The sequence below is a fragment of the Lutra lutra genome, chromosome 4 (genome assembly GCF_902655055.1).
Source record: "Lutra lutra chromosome 4, mLutLut1.2, whole genome shotgun sequence".
NCBI classification, from domain to species: Eukaryota; Metazoa; Chordata; class Mammalia; order Carnivora; family Mustelidae; genus Lutra; species Lutra lutra.
The window spans coordinates 1448699-1469270 of record NC_062281.1 but is presented as its reverse complement, the minus strand read 5'-3'; the positions used below and the strand labels follow the sequence as shown (position 1 = coordinate 1469270).

The following is a 20572-nucleotide window of genomic DNA, read 5'->3' as shown; positions in this document are numbered from 1 at the left end:
CCTTTACTCTTTTTCACAAAGCTAAACACATTCCTTAAATGAAATTCACAGAAAGGAAAAGAGATGGGAAATGCAGCAAGAGACCCAAGTGCTTGGCCAGTGGAGGACACAGTGTAGAGAAGCAGGGAGAACTCCAAAGAAGTCAAGGGAAGGGGAAGCATAGGCAAGATTCAAAGTAAGAACCGTGGAGGATTTGCCAAGGGGGCTGAAGGGCAGGGCAAGGGAGATGGGAGGTATGGATGGTTTCCTCAGCAAAACGTTTCCGTTGTATGGGATGAAAAGAGACTTGCAGGTGGGTAGCAGTGATGGACACAGAACGAGCTGATTGGACTTAATACCACTGAGCTGAGCACTACAAAATGGTCAAGAAGGTAAAGTTCTTACTCCGCGCGTCTTAAAACCACGAAAAACGACACAAACGGAAAACATGGGGTAATCTGAAAACAGAACGTGAAGTATAATTATTCTACATCAGTTATCACACGTATGTCAACAGAATGAATTTGGGAGGAAAAGACGCCGAGTTGAGATGGGCAACCAGACACCTCTGCACGGCACTCCAGGAGCCACTGTCTCCGACGCAATTTCCTGAGAGGTTGAGAGTCGCAGGATGGAAATATACATCCCAGGCAACGGTGGCCAAAGGAAAAGGCTGCATCCGTGCTGCTGGGGTGGGAGGTGCACCCATGTCTTCCGTGGACCAGGGGAGGGCCCCTGGGCCTGTGAGCCAGCATGGGTCCCTCTTGCTACCCACTCAGTAGTGGGATGGGGGCACCCGGGCAGGCGTGGGTGGTGATGAGCACACCTCACCAGCCCTCGGGCTGTCAGCGTCTTCTCCAGTGACCACCTGGAATACAGAGGCAGCTGGCGACGTCAGAACACTGCAAGGGAGAGCCGCGCCAGAGAAGCACCCAGCACAGAAAGCATCAGGTCGGTCCAGCTGCCTGGCTTGGAGAGAGTGACGTCCACTCCGGATGGCAAGATTCGCTGACAGCCCTCTCATTGTCTCGTGCTGTCCCACCTCACACTGGTGAGCAAGCTGGGTGGCAGAGGGTCAGAGAGAGGAAGAGGTGTGTGTGCGCGCACGCGCACGCACACGCACACACACGCACGCACGCACGCACACACACACACACCCTTTCCCACTGCGGGAGCCGGCCTCACGGAGACCCAAGTTCAAAGCAGTGAGCTCTGCAGTTCTCAGAGTGGGGACAGGAAGCAGAAGGTGAACGAGATGCCTGAAACCCAGAGTCACAGGGTAGGAGACGATCCCGGCAGGGAAGCAGGAAGCGCAAAGGTCCAGAGGTTGGAGACACCCATGTTGTGTGGAAAAGCACCCGAGGGCCCCAAAGAACCTAGTGGGGAGGAGGCACAGGGCGCTGGGCGGCCACTGCTGTCTGCACGTTGGGGCTGTTTGTCCGTTCGAGAAACACTGCCGGAGTCCTCCCCACGTCACCTCTGCCACCCACGAGGCCAGACCCAGGTGCTGGTCCGGCATGGAAGGACAAGCTGAAAGGCCAGCACACTGCACTTGGAGCCCCTCATGTTCCCCGAGCACCGGAGGAGGCGCGCAGAGAGCCCAGACTCGATGCAGGAGCTTCTGGCCACTGTGGGGGCCACTCTCTGCCTGGCGTTCGGATTGGCAGTCTGCCGCTGGCCAGCGATCAGCCTGGGAGGAGGGGAGCTCGGGAATGGCTAGAGGCCGTTTGTCTGCTCCTTGGTCTGTCGGTCTGTCTGGTAGGAGGGGCTCCCGTCCAGAGCTTCACAGCATTTGACCAGGTGCCCTGCCCTCTGCTGATCCGCAGCCTGTGGCGGGGGCAAAGCTACCGTCCCCGGGACCCGGCAGCAGCGTGGGGCCTGACTGGGTCCTTCCTGGCCAGAGCAGGCTCCCCGCACTGGTGCCCGCGGACCACTGACATTGGCCTACAGGCCTCGAGGTCCGTTGCCTTCTCGCGGGGGCCCTCTTCGCAGTGGAAGGAACACCAGACCCAGCCCAAGGCCTAGAAGAAGAGCGGGCAGTTCATCCACCTCCCATTCCCAGCGCACCACCTCCCTGTTTCCCCCAACATAAGGCCCGTCGTGGGGTCTCCGTCTCCCCCAGACCTCATGGGGGACCTGACCTTAAGCAGCTATATGTGCTGCTAGACTTCAGTGTCTAGCTTTTGGCCGTGCTGAAAACCTGATGCCGAGCGTGTGGTGCTGTGATGAGCAGCTGAGACGCGTTCCTCGTCACTCGGGGCCGTCTGGTTCCCTGGCCCTGCCCTCGCTGCGGGTCCTTCTCCCTGCAGGCCCTGTGGCAGCGCTGCCCACCCCCGGGGGAAGCCAGCTACCAGCTTGGAAGGCAAAGAGGCGCTTCTCTTGCACCAGGTCACGTGGTGATCCCTGCTGAGCGCGGGAGGGAAGGATGGGAAGAAGGGGGAAGGGAGGGAGGCAGCACCGGCCCCGCCCGTGTCCATCGCTTCACCTTCAGTGGTGTGCACGTGCGGCCTTGACAGCCCTTTCCCACCGACCGGACATCGGGGTGCACTTGCTCCCCGTTTCTCCCCGGGTTCTCCTAGAGCACCAGTGCACACACAATGCCATGTTGGGAGCATAATATCGTGGTGTGGAAGCCGAGGAAATCCAGGCCATCCCACGTCTGGTTTAGCTTTAGCATAAGTACAGCCGGCCTAGCTCCGGCAGCCGTGTCCGACCCCTGTGCCCAAGGGCTGAACGTTCCCCTACTTTGCTTTAGTAAGTCCCACGCTGCTTTGGTTCCAGGAATCCCCACCCTGCTTTAGTAGCAGGAACCCATAGATACCCCTGCCTTAACTAAGCTCGGGGTCCGAGTCCCTGCTCCGCTGTGTTGGCTGTACTTGGGCCCAAGCTTAAGCTTGACAAATAAACCCTCGTGTGATTGCATCGGTGCTTGGCTCCTGGGTGGTCTCTCGGACGCGAAAACTCGGGCACAACAATGGAAATAGAGGGGCGGGGACTCCCAGGTGCCAGGGCGTGTCCTGTGCGGAGCTCCCTGCTTCCAGAGGAGGGGCCCCCGTGTTCCCCATGACCTGTGCGGCGGGCATTGACAGGCAGCTGATGGGGCCGGGCCGGGCTTGGGTTTGCTGCCCACAGCCCAGGCGAGGGAGTCAGAGAAGCCGCTTGGGGGCGAGCTCCGTCCCTGCGGTTGGGGCCAGGAAGGACCGGGGATAAAGTGTGGACAAGCTGGGACCCAAGCCCCAGGGCAGGAGGAGGGCGGACCCTGCCGGACTTGCTCCCAGCGGCCCACGTGCCCGCCTCAGCTCTTTTGCAGAGACGGGCCGGGGCTCAGGGTGCCCGTCAACAGATGGTTCTTTTTCCGGACACTGGGCCTTGGGGCGCCCGCCTCATTCAGGGACACCTTGCACTGGCCTTGCCCTGGCCCGCCTCCGACCGTGTTCTTCTCCCTCCCACACTGGTGCGCTGTCAGCAGGAACGGGCAGTGCCAGGGCTGGGGATCTCCCTCTCAGGCCGCTTGGCCCCTCGCCCCCCAGCTCTGCCTCAGAGGAGCCACCCTGCCCCGCCCCCCAGGGCCTGCCAGGCCTGTGGGTCCACGGGGAGCAGCAGCCCAGCAGCAGCGCTGACAGCCCTCCTGGGTGCGCACCAAGGAGGAGGCTTCACAAGAAGGGTTTTCCGGAACCTGCTCCCGGGCTCAGGGCTGGGGCGCTGGCCGGCACCGGGAGTTCGGGGCAAGTGCAGGACCGTCCGCCGCCGGCACCTCCCTGCTGGAGCCGGCTGCACCGCTCCCCTCCGCAGGAGAGGCTGGCTCCGGGCCACCTGCCTCCCCAGGTCCTCGTGGCAGGCTGTGTGGGGACACGGAAAGCCGGCCCCTTGCAATAGCCCTGTCAGGCCTGAGAACGGCAGCAGAGGTCAGGAGGGGCCGGGAGGCGGAGGGCCCACGGGCAGGGACGGGCAACAGGAGTGTCCGGCATGGCGTGGGCCGATGTGCCTCCAGCCTGCCTCTCTGCCCGAGGACCGCTTGGGCCCCCTCCGGGGCTGAGGCACCGCACACATCTCAGCTTACGGAAGGGCCCTGGCCGTCCTGACTCCTCGGCCGCCCCACCTGAAGACCTTCCCCCAAGCCGCCAACCCACGGAAGGGGCAGGAGCAGGGAACGGATTCAGCAGGAGGGGGACCTTGGGAGGAGGCAGGAGCGAGGGGCTTCTGTCCCCTTGTCTGGGCATGGGAACAATGACGGCGATGGGAATGCTGCCAGGAATCGGGGGGATAGATGCCCTGGGACCCCAAACCGTGGATCCACCCTGTAGAGGGTGGACAGCCCACGCCCACAGCACCCCCGCCACAGACTCAACCCTGTGGCCCCTGGCCTGAGCTCGGAGTCTGCACCCAGGAGAGCGCGCTTCCGAAGGAGGAGAAAGGAGGGCGTGGGCACTGAGCGCAGGCCCGGGCGGGCCGGCCACGCTTGGGCCGAGGCGAGCGTGCCTCTCACGGGGCCTCCGCCACATCAGTGCCATCCCCAGGTGTGTCTCTGGATTCCTCTGACTGACCCCCAGCACTGACAGCCCTCGCTGGCGGGGACTCGGTGAGTCTTGCCAGCTCAGGGCTCATGGTTTGAGTCCCGGTCCCCTGCACCTAGCCTGAAGCCTGGAGAAGAGCAGACAGAAAGGCCTGTGCGTTAATGGGATTAATGCCCTCCCCCTCCTCCCAGCTCCCATCCCGGGCGGCTCTCCTCTCTCAATAAGATAAGGGAGCCATCCCTCTCGCTCCCTTCCCCCACTGGGAAGGACGGAAGGGCCCCTGCCCCCCCCATCGCCGACCCGCCGACCCCACCGAGCCCCCAGGCCAGACCCTGCACAGGCTCTCAACAGCCACCCCGCCGCAGGTCTTGCGTAAGTGGGAGACAAGGCACCCATCCATCTCTTTCCTCTTCCTCCCGCCGGAGGCCTCCGGCCCTGACCCCTGCCTTGGGTTTCCTGGCCTGGTCCAGGGACAGCTTCTCCCATGACGTGATCAGGTCGGCCGGTCCAGGCCTCCCGGCGAGATAAAAGGGTTGCGCTGCCCAGGGGCGGAGGGAGCATCAGAATGGCACTGGGGACAAAGGCACGACGGTGGCTGGCAGGGCGCCGGCTGTCCCTGAGCTGTGCACGCACACTGGGCACCAGAGCCGCTGAGGCCCCCAAGGCGGTGCTGCCCTTCGAAGCCGTGCCCCGGTGTCCCGGCAACCAGTGGCTGCGGCTGCTGCGGATCTGGAAGGAGCAGGGCTCCGAGAACTTCCACCTGGAGATGCACCGGACCTTCCAGGAGCTGGGGCCCATCTTCAGGTAAAGCCCTTCCTGCCCGCCTGGCCGAGAGCACCCTAACCGGCTGTCCCTACTGACGGCCGAGTCCTGGCCGGGCGCCTCGCACCTGCGGGGCCACATCCCCGCCGGGCGCCTGTGGCCTGGGCTCCGTCTGCGCCCTTAGGAAGGCAGGGTGGGGGGGGAGCCTGGGTGGCTCAGCGGGTTAAGCCCCTGTCTTCGGCTCGGGTCATGATCTCAGGGTCCTGGGATCGAGCCCCGCATCGGGCTCTCTGCTCCGCGGGGAGCCTGCTTCCTCCTCTCTCTCCGCCTGCCTCTCTGCCTACTTGTGATCTCTCTCTGTCAGATAAATGAATAAAATCTTAAAAAAAAAAAAAAGAAGGCAGGGTGGGAGCCGAGCGGTGGCTGCTCTGGGCCTTTGACCATGGAGGCAGCGGCTCTCAGTGAGGACGGAGCAGTCCCCGGCCGGCCGCTGAGAGGGCGGAGTGCAGACAGCAGAGCCCGAGAGGCTTCCTGGCTTAGACAGCGGGAGGGAGCGCCTGCTCTGAACCGGCGTCCACAGTCTTGCACAAGGGAGAGGCCCGCCAGAGACAGGCCGGCTTGGTGCCGCGGAGCGAGGCCCAGGGGAGGACAGGCCCCCCTGGTAGGGCTCTGAGCTTTGTCCCGCAGGTATGACGTGGGAGGGACACACATGGTGCACGTGATGCTGCCCGAGGATGTGGAGAGCCTGCAGCGGGCCGAGAGCCCTCAGCCCTGGCGGCCGCTCCTGGATCCCTGGCTGGCCTACCGACAGCATCGTGGGCACAAATGTGGCGTGTTCTTGCTGTGAGAGCCAGGCGGGGTGGCGGTGGCGGGGAGGGCGGGGGACGGGGCCGGGGCGGGGGAGGGGGGCGCGGGGGGCGCGCCTCCCAGTGCAGGGTCCAGCCAGGTCTGGAAGCCCACAAGCGCCCCTGGCCAGGGAGGACCTGAGCAGGTGGGCCCTGTGTGTCGCAGGGGTGGGGAGGGGCAGTGGGACCCCGGCGCCAGAGAGGAGGAAGGATGACCACTGCCACTAGGGAGCACCCACTCTGCGCCCGCCTCCGCGGGTTGTCCCAGCAGGGTGGGCTTCTCCCTTCCTATAGGTTGGGACGCCCGGGCCTGGGGGAGGGGTCACTGGCCAGGCGTCCATGTCAGCCTGAGGGCCCCCCGGACTGCAGCCCTCTGCACCAGGTCCCGTGTGGGACTTAGAGGTGAGCACAGGTAGCTCGGGATGGAGAGGCTGGGGGTGGGGAGAGGGAAGGCAATAGGAAAGGCACCCTTGTTCAGAAGCGAACTCTAAGCGGGTGCCCGTGTGAGCGTGAGCCTGCGCGTGTGCCCGTGTGTGTGTGTGTGTGTGTGTCTTCCTGGGTGGACCTGTCCGCAGCCTCGGAATAGGTGTGTGCTGTGTGTGTGGCGGCGCTCCTGTGTGCTCCGCGGTAGGTGCTGTCACGAGCGTGTATCCCCGTGTGTGTTTTCCCGCGCCGGCTGGCGTCCGTCTGTGTTCATGCCCTTGCACGCATGTCTGCACGTGCGTGTGGTTTGAGTCCTTGCGTGCGAGCGCGCGTGTGGTTCTGTGTGTGCTGCATACGTGCGAGTGTGTCTCCGTGTGTGCGCGTGGGTTTGAGCGCTCCAGGTGTGCTGTGGCAGTTGTGCGTCTGGGACTTGTGGGTGTGCTCACGCGTGTTGTCCTTGTCAGCGAGCGCATGTGCAGGTGTCCCGCTGTGTTATGCGCATCTTTCTGGGCATATGTGTGTGTGCTGGTGTGCAAGTGTGCACGCGATCATTCTCACGACCTGCAGGCAGCCAGCCGAAGCCAAGAAGGTGTTTCTGCTTGAGTGTGGCTGAGAATGCAGGTCCCTCCCCGCCATGCGCTGGAGGGCATCCGCGGAGCCCTCACTGCTCTGGGCCCTGGTGCTCTTGGAGAAAACTGGTCTAACCGAATCCTCATCACCCTGTGGGGGAGAATGCTTCTCTCCTCCCCCGCCTCCCCTCCCTCCTCCGCCGCCTCCCCTCCCTCCTCCCCCTCCCCCTCCCCCACCTTCTCCTCCTCCCCCCCATCCTCCTCCTCCTCTTCTTCTTTTTCTCCTCCCTCTTTCTTCTCATCCCCCTTCTCCTTCCCATCCTCCTCCGCCCTCCAACTCCTCCTCCTCCCCTTCCCCTTCTGCTGCTGCTGCTGCCTCTTCTGCTTTTTCTTCGTCCCCCTCCTCTTCCTCCCCCTCCTCCTCCTCCTTCCCTCTCTTCTTCTTCTTCCCTCTTCCTCTTCTTATCCTTTCTCTTCTTCTCTTTCTCCGTCTCCTCCTTCTCCTTTTCCACTCCTTTTCTCCTCCTCTTGCTGCTCCTACTTCTTGCTCACGGAAGTGTACTTCACATGAACTCTCCCATTAGGACCCGGTGTACAGTGTAAAATTCAACACTTCCGTGTGCTGCTCAGTGCTCATCACGACACGCGCACTCTTGATCCCCGTCCCCCATCCCCCCCAAACTCCCCCGCTCCAGCAACCACCAGTTTGTTGTCTGTATTTAAGACTCCGGTTTTGGTTTGAGCTCTCTCTCTGTGTTTGTTCATTTGCTTCGTTCAATTCCATATATGAGCGAAATCTTACGATAATCTGTCTTACTCTGACTGACATTTCTCACTTAGCATAATACCCTCTACGTCCATCCATGTGCTTGCAAATGGCCAAGATCCCATTCTTTTTAGCGACTGAGTAGTATCCCATCATGTATACAAGTATCTATCTGTATCTGTATCTTGGCCGTCGTAAACAGTGCTGCAATAAACACAGGGTGCAGGTATCTTGTCGCCTTTGTGGTTTCATTGTCTTTGGGTAAATAACCAGTAGTGGAACTCGTTTTAGCTTCTTGAGGGACCTCCACACTTTTCTCCAGAGTGGCTGCACCAGTCTGCATTCCCACCAACAGTGCACAAGGGTTCCCCTTTCTCCACATCCTCGCCAACGCCCGTTGTTTCTGGTGATTTTGATCTTAGCCATTCTGACCACTGTGAGGTGATGTGTCGTTACAGTTTGATGTGGACCTCCTTGATGATGGGTGATGCTGAGCGCCTGTTCACGTGTCTGTTGGCCATCGCTAGGTCTTCCTTGGAAGAAGGTCTCTTCTGGTCTTCTGCCATTTTTAATGGGATCGTTTGTCTGCTCCGTGTGCTACTGCTTGAGTTCTTTGTATGCTTTAGATATTAAGGTTATCATACGTACCATTGGCAAGTATCTTCTGCCACTCAGCAGCTTCCCCCTTTTCCTTCTGTTGATGGTTTCTTCGCTGTGCAAAACCTTTCCAAATTTTGGCCAAGTGCGGATAGCTTAATTTTGCTTTTCTTTCCCTTGTCTCCCGAGACACATCTAGAAAAATGTTTCTATGGCCCATGGCAGAGTCATTACTGCCTGCGTTGTCTTCTAGGAGTTTTGTGGCTTCAGGTCTCACACTTGGGTCTCTCATCCATTTCAAGTTTATTTTTGTGTGTGGCGTAAGGAAGTGGTCTGGTTTCATTCTTCTGCACGGGGCTGTCCAGGTTTCCCAGCGCCATTTGTTGAAGAGGCGGTCTTTCCCCATTGGGTGCTCTTGCCTCCTTCGTCAGAGGTTGGCCATACAATTGACCGTACAATCATGGGTTTGCTTCTGGGCTTTGTATCCTCTTTCATCGATTGGTGTGCCTGCTTCTGTGCCAGCACCACACAGAATTGATCACTAGGGCTTTGTCGTATGGGTGGAAATCTGGGGTTCTGGTACTTCCGGCTTCCTTCTTCTTTCTCAAGGTTGCCTTGGCTAGTCAAGGTCTTTTGGGGCCCCATACAAAATTTAGCATTCGTTGTTCTAGTCCCGTGAAAAATATTGCTCTTGTGATAAGGATTGCACTGAACTGCACAGACATTTTAACAAGACTGGTTCTTCCTAACCATGAGCATGGGATAGCTTTCCATTTCTTTCTGTTGTCTTCCATTTCTTTCACCTGTGTCTCACACTTTTCTGAGTACGGGGCTCGTACCTCCTTGGTTAAGTGTATTCCTAGATATTTTGTTATTTTGGGTGCAACCATAGATGGGATTGTTTTCTTCGTATCCTTTTCTGCTATTTCATTATTGGTGTACAGAAATCCAACAGGTTTCTGTGTATTAATTCTGTGTCCTGCGACCTAACTGAATTTAGTTATCAGTTCTTTTTGTTTTTGTATTGGTTTTATTGCTGGGCACCTTAGGGTTTTCCCTCTATATAGTATCATGGCATCGACAGGTGGGAAGAACATTTTATTACTTCTTCTTTACCCACTCAAGGTGTAGCCACAGCAATCAGACAAGAAAAAGAAACAAAAGGCATGCAAATGGGAAAGGAAGAAGTACAGTTCTGGGCTCTGTTTTGAGCACATGACATGACCCGTGGTTTGGCTCCTGCCCTGGAGGACCAGGAGACAGGCCGGGACAGGACTAGGTGTGGCCCCGACGGGTGCTGACGGGCCAGCAAGGGGCCGGCAGGTGTGCACAAGTGAACGCCAGGAACCCACGTGGCATGGCCACGGAGAAGTTCTGGGTCAGCCCCTCTTTAGACGGGAGCACGCTGGGCACAGCACACAAGGCCTCCCTCAGAGAAAGGGCTGCGGCTGAGGCCGACAGGCAGGCATCTGCCCCTCAGGACCAGCAGGCAGCTCCCTGCCCCACCCCGTCCCCTTGGAGACGGAGAAGGTGTGTCCGGGGCTGGCCCCGAGCTGCTGACTCTGGCTTCCCTGAAGCTCCTCTCTCTGCTCTCCAGAAACGGGCCCGAATGGCGCGTGAACCGGCTGAAGCTCAACCCAGACGTGCTGTCGCCACAGGCGGTGCAGAAGTACATCCCCATGGTGGACGGGGTGGCGAGGGATTTCTCAAAGGCCCTGAAGTCGAGAGTGCTGCAGAATGCCCGGGGCAGCCTGACGCTGGACATCCAGCCGAGCATCCTCAACTACACCGTAGAAGGTAGGGAGGTGCCGGGCTCTGGGGGGCAGGGGCGGGCCAGGAACCGGAGCGGGCCTGCGTGGCTGTGCCGCAGGAGGCCCCTGAGGCCACCGGCCGCCCGAGGCTCATAGCCGCGCCCTCTCCGCAGCCAGCAATTTAGCCCTTTTTGGAGAGCGGCTGGGCCTCCTTGGCCACAGCCCGAGTCCTGCCAGCCTGCACTTTATCCGCGCCCTGGAGGCCATGCTGAAGTCCACCGCGCAGCTCATGTTCATGCCCAGGGACCTGTCACGCTGGACGAGCGCCAAGGTGTGGAAGGAGCACTTCGAGTCCTGGGACTACATCTTCCAGTATGGTGAGGCCCAGAGATGGGGCAGTGCTGGGTAGCAAGGACCCCAGGGCCCCCAATATCCACTCACCGAAATCGGGGTGGGGGGTGCTGAGGCCCCATCACAGGGCTCATGGCGTCTTCAGGGCCCAAGAGACTTGGCAGGGAGGCTGGTCTGGGCCGGTCCTGAGCATCTGGCACAGGAACAGGGAGTCTCGGGGCTGTGGTGGGCTGCCAGGTAGAGGGATGAGGACAGGGGCTGCTCAGCACCAGGCCCAGGCCCCTGTTCTCCCTGCCGCACAGCCAACAACGCCATCCAGAAAATCTACCAGGAGTTGGCCCTCGGCCGCCCACAGCACTACAGCGGCATCGTGGGGGAGCTGCTGATGCACGCGGACATGACCCTGGAGGCAGTCAGGGCCAACTCCATCGAACTCACCGCCGGGAGCGTGGACACGGTCAGGCCAGCAGCCAGCCCTGCCCTAGCACACGGAGCCTCGTGACTGCAGGCAGTGTCCCCCCATGCCACATGGCTCCTACAGGCCCCTGTTTGGAGCCGCTGGAAGCCTCTGATCTGAGGAGGTTGGGGGGGGGAGAGGACTCAGGAGCTGACCTTCCAAGAGAAGGGTTTGCAGATGCTCTGGAGGGAAGCGTGCTCCGGGCCCAGTGCGGAATGGGTGAGGCCCAGGGACATGCAGCAGCGCAGACCCCTGCAGACGTCTGGGCCCTGGGAAGGAGAGGGGGCTGAGGGGCAGCTGCACAACCAGGGATGCCCGCACAAGGAGCCCCTGCCAGGGTCACAGTCCGTTTGGCTCTCATTACAGAGGCTTTGGAGGTGATGGGCTGAAGACACAGAGGGCAGCACGAGGCTCCAGCTTGTGGAAGAGAGAGCTGCTGGCAGCCCAGCCCAGGGGCCTGGGTGGTGTAGGGAGGTGCAGGCAGGTCCCAGGGTGTGGAGTGCAGTGAGCCTCCTGCCCTACAGCCAACCTTCATCTGCCAGCATCCCTGAGGTCCCGCTCTGGGCCGGGCCCGCAGGCTTCTGAGCAGAGGCACAGAGCCCTGGCTGGAGAAAGCCCTTGAGCAGAGGCTGCGGTTCGGCCAGTTAGGGTCCAGGGTGGCCCGTTCCTGTTGGGACCCCGGGGTCTGGGTTGACCTGCCTATGGGAGCCCAGGGGACATCACGCAATGGGTGCCAACGGGTCTGGGGATGAAGGGCTACACCCCCCACCCCCCCACCTATACACACTTGAGTAGATGGACCCCCGAGGAGGGTGAGGAGCAGGGGGGACGGGAGGAGGTGGCCTGGGTCTTCACCAAACGTGGGGACACCTTCCCTGAGCGATTCAATGGAAGCAGATGAGGCGAGTGTTAGATCTTGAGGTCTCAGATCCCCAGGGTCGGTGCTTCCCTGGGCACGCAAGTCCACCCCCGGGGGAAGGGCGTCTTCCTGGGGGAGACCCCCTGGGGTCGGAGGTGCGTGGCCTGTGCCAAGGTCTGAGCCCCGCACCCATGGCTCCCGCAGACGGCCTACCCCTTGCTGATGACTCTCTTCGAGCTGGCGCGGAACCCTGACGTGCAGCAGGCCCTACGCCAGGAGAGCCTGGTGGCCGAGGCCAGGATCACTGAGAATCCCCAGAGGGCAACCACAGAGCTGCCCCTGTTGCGGGCGGCCCTCAAGGAGACCTTGAGGTGGGTGTGGCAGACCCTGGCCGCCCCGGTGGCCCTGGCCCCAGTGTCTGGAGAGCCGTGCTCAGCGGATCTGCAGACAGATCCTGGGGCTGACGAGCGGCTTTGCCCCAGATGCGTGCCCCGTAGCTCCTCTTCTTCTTCCTGAGGGATAGGGGCGCTTCTTCCCCTGGGATCCCGCTTCAGTGCCCTGGGCGCCCCCTCGGCTGTGCCCTCCTCGGCCGGACCGCCCAGGCCCGGAGAGCTTTGCCTGGGCTCCGGAGGTGCAGGGAGCCCGCCCCTCATGGTCTGGGCTTCCGGGTGCCCGAAGCCACTTGTGGGCATGGCGGGGAGCTCTCCTCGCCAGTGCCTCCTGGGCTAGGAAGGCCGCAGAAGGGAAGCGAGGGTCCGGGTGACAGCTGAGGTCCCCGTTGGACGCCCCTGTGCACAGGCTGTACCCCGTGGGCATCTCACTGGACCGGCAGGTGGGCTCGGACGTGGTGCTGCAGAACTACCACATCCCAGCAGGGGTGAGTGGGGCCCCACAGCCCCTGCAGCCGATGCCAGGCCCGGCTGACCTTTGCCCGCAGCGCGGCGCTGACGCTGCCCATCCCCACCTCTCCGCAGACCGTGGTCAAGGTGCTGCTCTACTCCCTGGGTCGAAACCCCTCTGTGTTCCCGAGGCCGGAGCGCTATCATCCCCGGCGCTGGCTGGACAGCAGGAGCTCTGGCACCAGGTCCCCCAGCCTGGCCTTCGGCTTCGGCCTGCGCCAGTGCCTGGGGCGGCGCCTGGCAGAGACAGAGATGCTGCTGCTGCTGCACCACGTGAGCAGGCCTGGGCCGCCCCGGCCGCAATGACATGCCACTGGCAGGGCCCGGCCCGTGGGGGAGTGGGTGGGGTGGGGGCTGGGCGTGCTGGGCGGCCTGGCTGGGAACCACTGGCTTCCCCGGCACGGCACGCAGCCCACGGAGTAGGGCCCAGGAAGGAGGACGAGGGGGGAGGCTAGGCCAGGACCCTGGGGCTGAGCAGTTGTGCAGGTGGAAGCCGCGCCTCTGTCCTAGGTGCTGAACCACTTCCTGGTGGAGACCCTCACGCAGGAGGATATAAAGATGACGTACCAGTTCATCCTGACACCCTCCACCCTCCCGCTCCTCACCTTCCGGGCCATCCACTAGTCACGTCACCATGCTGTGGGGACAGCCGCGCCACCAGCCCCTCCCTGCCTGACCCCAGGCCACCCCCGTTTTCTCCCAAGAGCCCTGCTCCCTGCCCCGGGACACTGTGCGGCCAGCACCTTGCACAAAGGGTCAGGGGGATGACTCTTGGTTGCACGTTCCGGCTGCGCGCTCAGTCCCGCCAGCGCCCTGTCCAGCAAGGAGCACCATCGGAGGGCCTTAGAGCCCCTGTCGCCCCACACTAGCTCCAGGGTCTTCGGACCCGCCCCGCGCCCGCCTCCCTGTCTAGTCTCTCATCGCCTCTGTACTCAACTCTGTTCCCATGAAGAGCGGACAGCTTGTGGTCCCTCGGTCCTGCCTGTTGCCATTTCAAAAGCCTCACTCCTTGTCTGCACGGCTCTCGTCCGGCCTAGAGCTTCGAGCTGGGCTCTCAGTCCCCCTACCTGTTCCGCTCAGGCTGCTTGGGTCCTCCCGGCACTGCCAGGCTCTGGGTTGTGGCTGAAGCACCCAGCCGGGGGACCAGATACGCGGGTCGGGAGTCGTGTTTCCTGGAAGAATGGCCTCCAAGGAGCTGCCGGGGACATCTGGGCCAATGATCCTCCTCTGACAGCTGGGCGGAGGTGAACTCCTCTGGCTGGCCGCAGGGTGACCGACCTCAGAGGAGCCTCTAGAAGAAGGCTTGGGGCCATGTCAGCCAGGCTCAGACACATGCTCCCTTTAATGAAGCCCCCTGTGTGCAGTGCCGGCTGCCCTCTGGCAGTGACCCTCAGGACAGGGGCCAGCCCTGACCTGGGAGGAAGAGACTTTGAACAGCTGAGAGCCGGCTGGGGTCTCCTAGCTGGCAGGAGTGAGCAGTGTGTCCCACGCTGCCTGGGGCCAGGTGACACCCGCGAGTAGAAAGGGGCCGGGAGGCCAAGCTGGGTGGTGGGGTCGCTCTGCTCGCCCTCCGTGCCCACCCCACCCCCACCCCACCCGGGGAGAACCAGGCAAGGCAGTGAGGAGGAGGGGCTGCCCCCACCCCGGTCTGGCCCGCCCTGCCTGCGCCGAGGGGACCCTCGGGCATCTGGTCCTGCCCAGATTCCCTGAAGGAGGGAAGGGATTTGCATCCTTCTGGCTCCAGTGGCCTCGGAGAAGGGCCGCTGCGGGGGGCGTGGGCTTCTCCCGCTCCCGCCAGGCACGGCTGAAGGGGTCGTGGAGCCAGGGAGAAGAGAGCGGCTCCCGGACCCTGCGGGCACAGGCACAAGCGGGCCTGGCCCTTCCATCGCGCCCAGCCCTTCACCCCTCTGAGCCTCGACTGCTTCCCGTGGGCATTCTGTTGGAGAATTCCCACCCCCCCATGCCCCGGGCAGGACACAGCAAGGTTGGCGTCTGGAAGGGGCCCATCTCTCTGCTACAGCAGGCGCTCAGGCAGCGGCTCTGGCTTCCCCCGCGGCTCCAAAGTCGCTTCCTTGTTTGCGGCCCTGCTCTGTGGGATCGCGGGAGGGAGGGCGGGCCTGGAATGGAAGAGGCTCCGCCGGAGGGATCCTCTGTTGCGGGCAGCACACGTATTCACCTCATGGTCACTGCAGCCCTGGCAGGGGAGTGTGGAGCTCATGCGTGCGGGCCAGGCCGGGAAACCGAGGCTCAGAGGGTCCCTCCTGCTGCACAGCCTCGCAGCTCACCCGGGCAGAGGCGCCCTGCGAACCCCGCCTGTCAGGCCCTCCCCGCACCCCTTCCCCCCAGCGGAGGACCTTGGCTTGGCAGTGACCGCACACATCTTGGAAACAACCTCCCAGTAACGGGTCTCGGGGTCAAGGTCATCTCTCGTTTTGCGCGGCTCCCGATGTCTCACTGTGCGATCGCTCGTGGGAGTCCCTTCCCGTGAGTCCCGCTTGGAATTCCCTGAGTCCTTTGGCGGTGGATGTCCCTGGGCTCTTTCTGAAAATGGTCCAGGCGATCTGGAGAGACCCAGCTTGATGATCCTCATTCCTATCTCGACAGGACTTCCCATGCACAGGCTGCCTTGACCTTCACATCGTGGACGTCCCCAAGCGGGACACCTGTGTTTTGGCCAGAGGAGGCCTGGGCTGAGGCCGCACTGCCCCTGGACCTTTCTCTGGATTCTTCCAGTCACCCAAGCATGGTCCCCTGCCCAGGGCCACGTCCTGTGTTCATCCCTCAGCCTGAGGGTTCCCCGAGGACATGAGTGACAAGAACCCTAAGCCAGCATGAGGGCGTTTCTCCTGGTTGTCGGGCGGGAACAGGTGTTCCTCCCGCCTTGTGGACATCAGCTTCCTTCTCTTGTCGCGATACTGCCAGACAGACCATTTCCGCCCTACGCCTTCAGTGTCGGCGTGGTCTTTCACAGTCCCGTCCTGGGGTGCCGGGGTGGCTCCGACGGTTAGGTGTCTGCCTTCAGCTCGGGTCACAATGCTAGGGTGCTGGGATCAAGCCCTGCATCGGGTTCCCTGCTCAATGGGGAGTCTGCCTCTCCCTCTCCTGCTTCCCCTCTTGTGCTTACTTGCTCTCTCTTTCTGACAAATAAATAAAATCTTAAAGAAAAAAAAAGGAGGTGGGGGAAGGAGTCAAGATGGCGGAGAAGTAGCAGGTGAGACGACTTTAGGTAGCGGGAGATCAGCTAGATAGCTTATCTAACGATTGCAAACACCTACAAATCCAACGGGAGATCGAAGAGAAGAAGAACAGCAATTCTAGAAACAGAAAATCAACCACTATCTGCAAGGTAGAACTGGCGGAGAAGTGAATCCAAAGCGACGGGAAGATAGACCGTGGGGGGAGGGGCCGGCTCCTGGCAAGCGGCGGAGCAACGGAGCACAAAATCGGGACTTTTAAAAGTCTGCTCCTCTGAGGGACATCGCTCCCGAGGCTTAACCGGGGTGAAGCCCACACGGGGTCAGCGCGGCCTCAGGTCCCGCAGGGTCCCAGAAGGATCGGGGGTGTCTGAGTGACACAGAGCTCACAGGTATTAGTACCGAGAAGCCGGCTACAGAGACAGAGCCGAGGAGTGACTCTCAGCTTGGAGTTACCTTGAACCGGTCGCAGGCTCGGTCAGGTCGGAGCTCGGCTGGAGGCCAGGGTGACGGGAGTAACTGAGCGCTGTTCTCTGAGGGCACACTGAGGAGTGGGGCCCCGGGCTCTCGGCCTCTCCAGGCTGGACACCGGGAGGCCGCCATCTTCATTCCCATCCTCCGGAACTCTACGGAAAGCGCTCAGGGAACAAAAGCTCCCGAAAGCAAACCCGAGCGGATTACTCAGCGCGGCCCCGGGTAAGGGCGGTGCAACTCCGCCTGGGGCAAAGACGCTTGAGAATCACTACAACAGGCCCCTCCCCCAGAAGATCAACGGGAAACCCAGCCAGGACCAAGTTCACCTACCAAGGAGTGCAGGTTCAATACCAAGGAGAGCAGCGGAATTCCAGAGGAGGAGAAAGCAAAGCACGGAACTCATGGTTTTCTCCCCATGATTCTTTAGTCTTGCAGTTAATTTAATTTTTTTTTCTTTTCAACTTTTTCTCTCTCTTCTTCTCTAAATCTTTTTTAACTTTTACCCTTTTCTTTTTTTTTACGTCTTTAAACCAGTTTATCTAATATATATATTTTTTCCTTTTTTATATTTTTTCTTTATTCGTTTTCTTTTTTTAATTGTTTCTTTCTTTCTTTTTTTTTCTTTCTGAACCTCTTTTTATCCCCTTTCTTCCCCCTCACGATTTGGGATCTCTTCTGATTTGGTTAAAGCATATTTTCCTGGGGTCTTTGCCACCCTTTTAGTATTTTACTTGTTCTTTCATATACTCTTATCTGGACAAAATGAGAAGACGGAAAAATTCACCACAAAAAAAGAACAAGAGGCAGTACTGAAGGCTAGGGACCTAATCAATACAGATATTGGTAATATGTCAAATCTAGAGTTCAGAATGATGATTCTCAAGGTTCTAGCCAGGCTCAAAAAAGGCATGGAAGATATTAAAGCAACCCTCTCGGGAGATATAAAGGCCCTTTCTGGAGAAATAAAAGAAGTAAAATCTAACCAAGTTGAAATCAAAAAAGCTATTAATGAGGTGCAATCAAAAATGGAGGCTCTCGCTGCTAGGATAAATGAGGCAGAAGAAAGAATTAGCGATATAGAAGACTAAATGACAGAGAATAAAAAGCTGAGCAAAAGAGGGACAAACAGCTACTGGACCACGAGGGGAGAATTCAAGAGATAAGTGACACCATAAGGTGAAACAACATTAGAATCATTGGGATTCCAGAAGAAGAAGAAAGAGAGAGGGGAGCAGAAGATATATTTGAGAGAATTATTGGAGAGAATTTCCCCAACATGGCAAAGGGAACAAGCATCAAAATCCAGGAGGTGCAGAGAATGCCCCTCAAGATCAATAAGAATAGGTCCACCCCTTGTCACCTGATAGTAAAATTTACAAGTCTTAGTGACAAAGAGAAAATCCTGAAAGCAGCCCAGGAAAAGAAGTCTGTAACATACAATGGTAAAAATATTAGATTGGCAGCAGACTTATCCACAGAGACCTGGCAGGCCAGAAAGAGCTGGCGTGATATATTCAGAGTACTAAATGAGAAAAACATGCAGCCAAGAATACTATATCCAGCTAGGCTATCATTGAAAATAGAAGGAGAGATTAAAAGCTTCCAGGACAAACAAAAACTGAAAGAATTTGCAAATACCAAACCAGCTCTACAGGAAATATTGAAAGGGGTCCTCTAAGCAAAGAGAGACCCTAAAAGTAGTAGATCAGAAAGGAACAGAGACAATATACAGTAACAGTCACCTTACAGGCAATACAATGGCACTAAATTCATATCTCTCAATAGTTACTCTGAATGTAAATGGGCTAAATGCCCCAATCAAAAGACACAGGGTATCAGAATGGATAAAAAAAACAAAACCCATCTATATGTTGCCTACAAGAAACTCATTTTAGACCGAAGACACCTCCAGATTTAAAGTGAGGGGGTGGAAAACAATTTACCATGCTAATGGACATCAGAAGAAAGCAGGAGTGGCAATCCTTATATCAGATCAATTAGATTTTAAGCCAAAGACTATAATAAGAGATGAGGAAGGACACTATATCATACTCAAAGGATCTGTCCAACAAGAAGATCTAACAATTTTAAATATCTATGCCCCTAACGTGGGAGCAGCCAACTATATAAACCAACTAATAACAAAATCAAAGAAACACATCAACAATAATAAAATAATAGTAGGGGACTTTAATACTCCCCTCACTGAAATGGAGAGATCATCCAAGCAAAAGATCAACAAGGAAATAAAGGCCTTAAATGACACACTGGACCAGATGGACATCACAGATATATTCAGAACATTTCATCCCAAAGCAACAGAATACACATTCTTCTCTAGTGCTCATGGAACATTCTCCAGAAGAGATCACATCCTTGGTCCTAAATCAGGTCTCAACCGGTATCAAAAGATTGGGATCATTCCCTGCATATTTTCAGACCACAATGCTCTGAAGCTAGAACTCAATCACAAGAGGAAATTTGGAAAGAACCCAAATACATGGAGACCAAATAGCATCCTTCTAAAGAATGAATGGGTCAACCAGGAAATTAACCAGGAAATTAAAGAAGAATTGAAAAAATTCATGGAAACAAATGATAATGAAAACACAACCGTTCAAAATCTGTGGGACACAACAAAGGCAGTCCTGAGAGGAAAATATATAGCGATACAAGCCTTTCTCAAGAAACAAGAAAAGTCTCAGGTACACAACCTAACCCTACACCTAAAGGAGCTGGAGAAAGAAGAAGAAAGAAACCCTAAACCCAGCAGGAGAAGAGAAATCATAAAGATCAGAGCAGAAATCAATGAAATAGAAACAAAAAAAAAAAAAATAGAACAAATCAATGAAACTAGGAGCTGGTTCTTGGAAAGAGTAAGATTGATAAACTCCTGGCCAGACTTATCAAAAAGAAAAGAGAAAGGACCCAAATAAATAAAATCATGAATGAGAGAGGAGAGATCACAACTAACACCAAAGAAATACAGACAATTACAAGAACATACTATGAGCAACTCTACGCCAACAGATTTGACAATCTGTAAGGAACGGATGCATTCCTAGAGACATATAAACTACCACAACTGAACCAGGAAGAAATAGAAAACCTGAACAGACCCATAACCAGTAAGGAGATTGAAACAGTCATCAAAAATCTCCATACAAACAAAAGCCCAGGGCCAGATGGCTTCCTGGGGGAATTCTACCAAACATTTAAAGAAGAACTAATTCCTATTCTCCTGAAACTGTTCCAAAAAATAGAAACGGAAGGAAAACTTCCAAACTCATTTTATGAGGCCAGCATCACCTTCATCCCAAAACCAGACAAGGATTCCATAAAAAAAGAGAAGTACAGACCAATATCCTTGATGAACACAGATGCGAAAATTCTCACCAAAATACTAGCCAATAGGATCCAACAGTACATTAAAAGGATTATTCACCACGACCAAGTGGGATTTATTCCAGGGCTGCAAGGTTGGTTCAACATCCGCAAATCAATCAATGTGATACAACACATTAATAAAAGAAAGAACAAGAACCATATGATACTCTCCATAGATGCTGAAAAAGCATTTGACAAAGTACAGCATCCCTTCCTGATTAAAACTCTTCAAAGTGTAGGGATAGAGGGCACATACCTCAATATTATCAAAGCCATCTATGAAAAACCCACCGCAAATATCATTCTCAATGGAGAAAAACTGAAAGCTTTTCCGCTAAGGTCAGGAACACGGCAGAGATGTCCATTATCACCACTGCTATTCAACATAGTACTAGAAGTCCTAGCCTCAGCAATCAGACAACAAAAGGAAGTTAAAGGCATCCAAATCGCAAAGAAGAAGTCAAACTATCACTCTTCACAAGATGATATGATACTATATGTGGAAAACCCAAAAGACTCCACCCCCAAACTGCTAGAACTTGTACAGGAATTCAGTAAAGTGTCAGGATATAAAATCAATGCACAGAAATCAGTTGCATTTCTCTACACCAACAACAAGACAGAAGAAAGAGAAATTAAGGAGTCCATCCCATTTACCATTGCACCCAAAACTATAAGATACCTAGGATAAACCTAACCAAAGACGCTAAGAATCTATACTCAGAAAACTATAAAGTACTCATGA

General features: G+C 57.2%; 1 protein-coding gene across 1 annotated transcript; it reads left to right on the top strand.

Annotated features, from left to right (window-relative positions):
- Positions 1-5058: 5058 nt before the first annotated feature.
- Positions 5059-14233, top strand: LOC125099244 (cytochrome P450 11B1, mitochondrial-like). Its single transcript, XM_047728689.1, has 9 exons — positions 5059-5297; positions 5943-6098; positions 10053-10252; positions 10380-10583; positions 10860-11014; positions 12078-12244; positions 12672-12750; positions 12848-13045; positions 13283-14233. Exons 1-9 carry the CDS (start codon positions 5059-5061, stop codon positions 13394-13396), a joined length of 1512 nt encoding a protein of 503 aa, XP_047584645.1. The 3' UTR covers positions 13397-14233.
- Positions 14234-20572: the final 6339 nt, after the last annotated feature.